General features: G+C 38.5%; 1 protein-coding gene across 3 annotated transcripts in view; it reads left to right on the top strand.

Annotated features, from left to right (window-relative positions):
* The window catches only part of Lrguk (leucine rich repeats and guanylate kinase domain containing), a 143,813-nt gene that overhangs the window by 65,147 nt on the left and 70,102 nt on the right, over window positions 1-8,564 (top strand). For all 3 annotated transcript variants that reach the window (XM_023709923.1, XM_023709922.1, XM_004626580.2), the window contains 3 exons: window positions 1,837-1,917; window positions 4,336-4,422; window positions 6,615-6,721. In XM_023709923.1, coding sequence (XP_023565691.1) covers window positions 1,837-1,917; window positions 4,336-4,422; window positions 6,615-6,721 — 275 coding nt within the window. The remainder of the gene's footprint in view (window positions 1-1,836; window positions 1,918-4,335; window positions 4,423-6,614; window positions 6,722-8,564) is intronic.

The following is an 8,564-nucleotide window of genomic DNA, read 5'->3' as shown; positions in this document are numbered from 1 at the left end:
TTTAGTATAAACCCCTTGAAGTGGACAGCTGGTTCACAGTTCATGTACGTGTTTACTCATCAGATTGTGCTCTGGAAAGACTGTTCCAAGTTCTATGCTTGCTAACGATGCCTGCAGGTGCACATGACCAGAACTTGTTGGTGAGACATGATAGATGCAGGAGCACATTTATTTTTAACCTTTGTTTTAGGACCAAGAACAAAAGCTATATACTAGAGGGCAAACAATTCACTACCCAAAAGTTCTGATGCCGCAATATGAGCCAAGTTTACATCCTGCCTTCCTGAGTAGGACAGTATAAAAGCAGTTGATGTATTTTTCTTGAAGGTGACCCAAACAGCAGTCTTGTAGACAGTCTATGGAAAAAGATGTGTATAATAGCACAACATCACTCTAACCAGTTTAATGTGGATATATTATGTAGTGTAACTTTGGAGTTTACCTTTCATATTTTATCTTTGAAAATGGCATCCTTTAAACATGGTGCACATGTTCAGTCTTGATTTAGCGTTAGGATTATTTACCGTTAGCTGGCTTTTGTGGTTGGATAACTCAGTAGTTTTTGGGGACCTGGATATCAGAATGCTTTTATAATGCATATGGACATGATCTAGGAAAAGAACAGAAATAAAAAGATGGTTAACTGTTAGTCAGCTTTTTGTCACTGTGACAAAATACGTTGAAAGGAGAAAAGATTCAGTATGGCTCATGTTTTCAGAGATTTCAGCCCATGGTCAGCTGGCTCCATCCTTCCTGGGCCTGGGGTGAGGCAGAAACATTACTGCAGAAGTGTGGGGTGGAGAAAAGCTAGGTGCCGCGTGGCAACCTGGAGGCAGAAAGGATGAGCGGCTGTGTAAGGCTCCTCCTCCTCCTCCTCCTGTTTTTGTTCCACTGAATTCCTACCCTGTTGCGTGGTGCTACCTGCATTCAGGACGCATCTTCCTCCTGCATTTGTTGTCCTGCATGCGAATTGTCTCAGGAGAAACTCTTAGACACACCCGGAAGTGTGCTTTACCAGTTGCATACATGTTTCTTAATTCAGCCAAGTTTATAATCAGTATTAAGCAGCACATTACTTACTGTAAAAGCTTGATATCTATACTTGAAATGAAGTTATAATTTTATTATAGAAAATTTCAATTAAAATGTTTGTGTTTAATTTAGTGGAAAATTCAGGCAACCCAAATCCTACCCTGGGTTAAATTAAATTCCTGCCTGGCAATCTTTTCTTCTTTTCTTCTTAAAAATCATAAAACATAACCTGTGTAGAAAAGTATATAAAATAAGCATACAATTCATCAAAAACTTCAGATGAAGAGTAGCAATCTATCAAAAAATAAGGTATATAATTTTTAATTTTCACTTTTTTTTTTTTTTTTATTGAACTCAGGACCTTGTGCTTGCCATGCAGGTGCTTAAGCCGCTGAGCTCTATCCCCAGCAAATTTTCACTTTTCCTTGAAATAATTCTCTCTTATGAGAAAAGTAATAGCGCCACACCTGAATGACCAGGGGAGAGTGGAAGCCAGGCTGGGGTAGGACTCGGGGGCTGTGTGTGTGTGTGTGTGTGTGTGTGTGCGCAAGAGAGCACACTATTCTCTTGCAAGAAAGGAAAAAAGAAATTGGGGCAGTGTGTGTTCACTTGTATTGAAGGGGCTTGTAATAATTCCTATGTACTGGTAGCTCAGTGGAATCTCATTACAAAGCAAGATATTCAAGAGAGCAAATACTTGATAAGTTGAATTTAAAAGATCTGAAGTGACTCCTGTTATGTCATATTCTCTGTTGTCTTTGTGCATTGTGCATTATCCATAATATTTTTTCTTTGCTTAAACAGATTGCTGAACTAGATGAAATAGAATACATTGAAAATCTTCCTATTCTTCGAATTCTCAATCTTCTGAGAAATCCAGTTCAGGTGAGAGTAATCATTTCTATATCTGGGCAAGGGAAAGAGAGGATAATGATTCCAGATTTTGTCTTCAAGAAGTATTTTTGATAAGCAACATCAAGAATTTGAATAGAGATTTTTAAAAATTTGTATTCTCTGTCCTTTAGGAATCAACTAGAAGAATTAAGTAGCCTGAAACATCTTGGTTTTCAAGAAATCAGATGTTCTTTGTGACTAGCAAGCTATGATGTAGCACCACTGTCAGAGTAAAGCCTAAAGTTCAATGTCATTTATCTGCTCTGTGTGGTCATTGAGGACTCATCTCAGCTGGCGCTAAAGATGACAGGAGGGAGCTAGTGAGACTGTAGAGCAGTGTTTCTTCACAGTAGAGAATACAAGACCATAGAGGTGTAGACAGAATATGGTATTTATTTTACAACAGAGGAAAGAATGAACGTATATGATTAGATACCTAACATAATTTACCTAGATATAGCCATGACATTGGTGATTGGCTTAATTGTAAAACATGTACTTATAAAGCCAAGTTATATACAATCTACATCAGCAGTGGTGGTGAATCTTATGTCCTGTGCATTGATTCTCTTTTAAGACAAAAGATGTTAATGTATGACTTATATTTTCTAAACTGAAACCTCAGTATTCAGGTTTAATTGAAGTGTTGGCACTTTGCGATAAATAAGTGGGTTTTGGGTTGCAGTTTGGGCTCTTCTCTCTAAAACGTTCATTATCACTGTCTTAGGGGTTTTTAACCTCTGATTTAAGCTGCAGGGACATTTTTCCAAGTTTCTCTGTTTTTCTCTATTGATAAATCCATTCTTCTTGGCCTCCTTCTTTCTCTCTTTGTCTGTCTTAGTTAGTTATGTTTCTCATTTCTGAGACAAAGTACCCAGCACTCAAAGTTAAAGCAGGAAAGGTTTATTATAGCTCACCATGTATAGAGGTTTTAGTTCATAGTTGGCTAGCTCCAAGGCAGAGTGGCCTGGCAGAGGGGCATCTCAGAGAGAGGCAGTTCATGGAGGACAGAAGGTGGCAAAACAGCAAAGTAGCAAGCACCAAATTACAACCGCAGCTGTCTTTCTGTCCCTTAGGGCAGGTAGCACTCATGCACACAGTGGGGCACCCTGAATTCTGGCATTGCACCATGAAGTGAACCCAGCATTACGTTGTTAACCTCAGCCTCACACACCCTGGATCCCAGATCCAGCCTCCTCTGAAAAGCCCCACTTACGACCATATGAAGTTTTGGGAGGATGTCTAGCTACAAATCAGAGCATCGTTTATCCTTCGCTCCATTTCTCCTCCTGTATCCTTCCATAGACTCTTGTCTGTATATTCTTCATTACCTTTCTGTATATCTTGATTCCAGATAGGAAAAAGATTCAGAAATAAAAATGGCTGGTATGGGAATAGTGGCAGACAATTTCAAGCATCTTTAGAAGTTAAGGAACAGGGCTAAATGGCCTCACCACGTCCCAGTGTCCGGCCCATGGAAAGTGTTCACACACCTATGTGAACCACCAAGCCTTTGCTTGTACATTAACACATCACATATGAAGTCTCCTTCAGCACTTACATGTGGTAGTGCATAAACTTTAACAAGTTAAATTCATGCGTACTAACTGTATAGAGTCATGGGTGTGGTATGATCACATAATACATGTGTATAGTGTGTAATAATGAGATTAGGGTATTTAGCATCTCTGCATCCTTATTTCTTTGAGTTGGGAACTTAGATTAAAATACATATATTTGTCTCAGTTAGATTCTCATGTGTGAAAGGGCATATCCACTAAAATCTTACCCTTCTAGGAGATGTAGCTTCTACACTTGATCTTAGCCAAAAGGCTGAGAAGCAGTGAGAGATGTAGCTTCTTAGTTAAAAAAAAAATAGCTTTAAAAGACAGATAACCCTAATTCAGCAGATGGTAGGGAATAATAAAGTATTTGTTATACAAATAAATATGCTTTTATTGTAAGAGAGATTCATAGTGAATTATACAAATTAATACAAAAGAATAAAAAAATAATAAATAATAAATTCTCATCATTACAAGAATAAAACTCTATGACAGTAAAAGTCAGGGTTTGAGTTCCTGTCCTTGGAGCTTAGACAGGAGATGCTTCCTGTTTCTGAGGCTTAGTTTTTCTCTTTAGAAATGACAATAATCCTGCCTACTCTGCTCAACTCATAGTAAGATTAGTGAGATATGCACATTTGAAGAGCTGTCTAGATTCCAAGGCACAGTTTGCATCTGAGTTGTTAATTTAAGGGGAGAGGTAAGCATGAAGATGTAGAGACCTAGGAGGAGTGTGGGGATGGCAGGGTAGCAGTGGAAGGCCGAGCTTATGAGAACAGTGTGCTGGTGCTTGGGAACTTGGAAAAGGGAGGCAACTGAATATTCTTCTTGATATTTTAAACAGGAGAAATCTGAGTACTGGCTCTTTGTAATATTTATGCTACTGCGATTAACAGAATTAGATAAGAAGAAAATTAAAGTGGAAGAAAAGGTATGCAATCATGTCATTTCATGTGTTTATGGATTGATATGCTCAAAAATTTATACTGCCTGCTGTGGGACCAATATAATCAGTGAACAAGATGCATGCCAATATATAAATGCATTCTTTATTTGGGGACTTGTTCTTTGTCATAGGCTAGCATCTCAGTTGAGCCTCCTGCAAAGCTGGACACCTAACTGGGTGTGGTGATGCACATCTGTAATTCCAGCACTCTGAGAAGTTGAGACAGGAGGGTCCTAAGTTTGAGCCTAGTCTAGGCAATTTACCCTGTCTCAATAAAGAAAAAGCAGGGCTGGTGAAGTAGCTCACCAGACTAGGTTCCTGCTTAGGCAAGCACAGGTATTGGGGTTTGCTCCCTGGCACCACATGCTGCACTGGCCCTGCCTCTGGGTGTGCTGAGCTAGCCACCGAGACCAGGCATGGTGGCACACACCTGTAATCCCAATGCTGGGGAGGCTGAGACAGGAGAATCACTACAAGTCTAATCTGCAAAGTGAAACCCTGTACCAAATACATTAAATAAATAAATCTCTCTTTTTTAAAAAAGGAAGGGAGGGAAGGACAGACTAGAGATGTAATTCAGTCCAAAGGTCCTGGGTTTAATCCCCAGTAACACACACACACACACACACACACACACACACACACACAGCATTGGCATCAACACAGATGCAGTGGAAGGCCTGCTGTTGGCACAGTGGAAAACTTGAAAGTAAGGAACGAGACCAATATTTTTTTTTATCCTATTCCTAGGTCATGTTGTGACAGATTAGCAGTTTGGATGACTGTCTTATGCAGAGGGTATATGATTCTGTATTATTTTAAAAACTCATTTAACAATAAAATATAATGTCTTTCATTCTACCATATAATGTAAAGGCACATAAATAAGAAACTACTCTGATATTTTGAATCCTTTAATTTTGCCCTTTAAAATAATGATCATTTTGGTCGCATAATTTCAGAGTAACCAGATCTTGAATGTTAGGATCCACCTCTCTCCCTATAGTGGAGATAGCTGCTTTGTTGTCCCTCAGTGGCTGGTTACAGCTGAAATCCCAACTGATGAGGGATTTTTTTTACACTGGATATAATTTTGAGGTAGAAATCAAAACAAGTGTAAATATGTATAAGAGCTCATATTCTATCTCTTGGATGCCTTTCTGCACTTTTGGGTAAAAGTAGACAAAGGTGCTTCCTTACTACTTTCTGTACACTCAAAGGTACTTAGGTCTTTCTTTTCCTTCAACATTTTGCAAAGTAAATAAGCGTTAAACCATATATTAAGGAAAAGTGTGGTAGTTTAAGATAGTGTGTTTAGGAGGCTGACAAAGAAAGAGAAAGAACTACATATTATGAAGAAAAGACCTCTAAAGCTGTGATAACAAATATAGCACATATTTATAACTCAAAAAATTATTAAAATAAGAGATATATTGCCATGAATCCTCCTAGGTATACTTCACTTCAAAAGCACCTCATCATTCTTGTCACTTTCTGAAGTAGTTCTGGAAGTCCTGTTTCATGAATGGCTTTAGTTGTGTCATCGTGGTTGTCCTGTTCCCTGAATCAGCTCAAAATGCTTGCTTTTCTTGATCATTTTGATATTGTGGAAGAGCCAGCAGTCACGTGGTAGCAAATCTGATGAATAAAGTGGGTGAGGGCACACTAAGCCACTTTCACTTGAACATTCATCGTATGTTTTAATCTTACTTTATATCCTTGACGAGAAAAAGTTAAGCTAAAAGAAGAAGTTTGGGTAGGATGCAAAATCATGGGAATGATTCTTGGTGAAATGGTATGAGAGAAGAATTCCCCGGGACCAACCACCTAAAATCTGATAAATTTTACTCCTCCTTCCACTATAAATTGGAATGTTTGCTCTATTAAAAGTAACCATGAACTTCAGGATTTCTTTTCCCCCTTTCCTCTTTCAAATAAGGGAATATAAAGAAGTAAGGAATCAGAAGACACCACTCGATATTTTGAAATAATTATCATTATTTCGTTTTTAAGAAAGTTGGAGTTGATGTGAAGCCTGAATACAAAGTCTCATGGTTATACGTTAAATTATTTTGTATGCCTGGCTTGTCTTCACATTTCATTAAAGAAAACGTAAACATTGTCTTCTTTTTAGAAACAAATCATTTTTCCCTTTTACTCTTCTAATTCTGGAAAAGGTGACAGCAGTGAATAAATACGACCCTCCGCCTGAAGTGGTCGCCGCCCAAGATCACCTGACTCACGTCCTCAACAGCGTTATGCAGCCACAGAGGATCTTTGACAGGTATGCGTTATTACTTCATGGGGTAAGCCCAGCGGAGCAAGCGAGAAGACCCTCATCATTTTCGTTAGCCCCCTATTTTGTGTTCTTTAGCCTCCTATACATGCTACTTCTGGGGGGTGGGATCTTTATTTGGAAGATGGGTTGTCTCAGTCCTGGCATGTTATTGTATACTTGAGTGTGCTGCTTCCTCGCTCTTTGGTTGGTGTTTTCTCAAGTGTGGTGCCGAGCTGATTGATCTTCATTCTTTCATCTGGCCACCTTGTGTGTTTCCTAGTCAGAGCCATATGACAGTGAAATCTTTAAAAAAGTTTGTCAACTTTTCTACATTAGAAAATTATCACAGACAAGCTCATTAACAGAAAGTTGTGATCATTCATATCCATTATAAATCTTCCCTTGGGTGTGAAAGATGCTAAATACCCCAGCCAAAGAGCATCTTGTGAATTCAGATTATTAGGGAGTCTCTAGGAGGAAGCCCAGCTAGCCTCAGGGAAACCTGAAATAGTCACTGCACTGAGCTGCAATCAACCCAGCAGGGAGGGGTGGCCCAGCTTGGTTTGACACATGAATAGAGTCTCTCACCTCTAAATTTGAAGACAGATTTACCACGGTTTCTTCATTTCTTTTTAAACAATCTGTTGAAGCAGATGGCCATTTATGCTATAAATATAATGCAGAAATTCTATCAATACCCAAAGGCACTTTAAAAATACTTGTAAAACTCTTAGATATAAATGGCTTTTCTTCTTCATGTGGTATTCACTCCTGGTTTCCCACAGAGAGCAAAATGTTTTATTTTGCAACTCAGGACATGAGTTTTACATATAATTTAATAATGTAGACATTGACAGTTTTATATGTGTATGAGATCCCTCTAGGTGAAATGATTTATCATTTATTTGCATATATCTGGAAAAACACATTGATGTAAAAGAAGTATATTTATATCCTCATTGTATTTTGTTTTTAGTTTATAATATTGATATGTGTTTCATGCTTTAGGGTATATTTGTATAAAAACATGTACCTAAAATCTGTAGCAGTGTCTTTTTAAACGTGTATTTCTTGACTATTTCTGGCTGTCAAACAAGCAAGGGCCAACCTGGTTTGGGTGTTCAGAATGGAGCAGCATTCACAGTTCTAGATCAGTAGCTGGGCCTGAAGGTCCCATGTTCCCCTTCTGGGCCAGCCCACAGCTCTCTAGCAGCACCATAAGCCATGCTCCAGGAGTTGTTTTGACTGTTGACCTTGTGAAATCTATGTTGTGTTATTGGAAAATCACTGGTCCCTCTTTTGGCATGACTGGGGCTGGATGCCATCTTAAAATGACACAAACTTGGACTGGCCTGGTGGCCATTGATGGGTTCCTTGCTCTTCAGTATGACAGTCTTCCTCAAACTCAACTTGTATATGTTCTATCCCAAGTCTACAATTAGCTATTTCTCCACCAAGTACTGATTTTTGTGAGAAATGACACTTCCTAGTTTCAATCTGAGTGCTAACGATACTCAGTGCTGCTAAGTTGGTCATTGTTTTCAGGCCTTTTAGTGTTTTATCTTTCTTTTGTGTTTATCATCTAACCACCTACCTACCCACTAGACAGATACAGTCCTATCTCTACTTGTCTATGTATACTCCATCTAATTACTTCTCTATGTCTATCTAGATAGATCTACCTAGCACACTGGGTTCATGAATTTGCCTATCCCATATATTGTACCAACCATCCCTTTTTAAAAGTAATGTTCTATACTTTTATTGTCAAAACATATATGCATCACATATTGTACTTTCTTCTTTGTTCTCTTTTAGTCTTAGTTCTCATTAATCTAGGGCAATTGCA

Source organism: Octodon degus, unplaced genomic scaffold (genome assembly GCF_000260255.1).
Source record: "Octodon degus isolate 3935 unplaced genomic scaffold, OctDeg1.0 scaffold00015, whole genome shotgun sequence".
NCBI classification, from domain to species: domain Eukaryota; kingdom Metazoa; phylum Chordata; class Mammalia; order Rodentia; family Octodontidae; genus Octodon; species Octodon degus.
The sequence above is the reverse complement of the archived record's forward strand: the minus strand, read 5'-3'. Positions and strand labels throughout refer to the sequence as shown.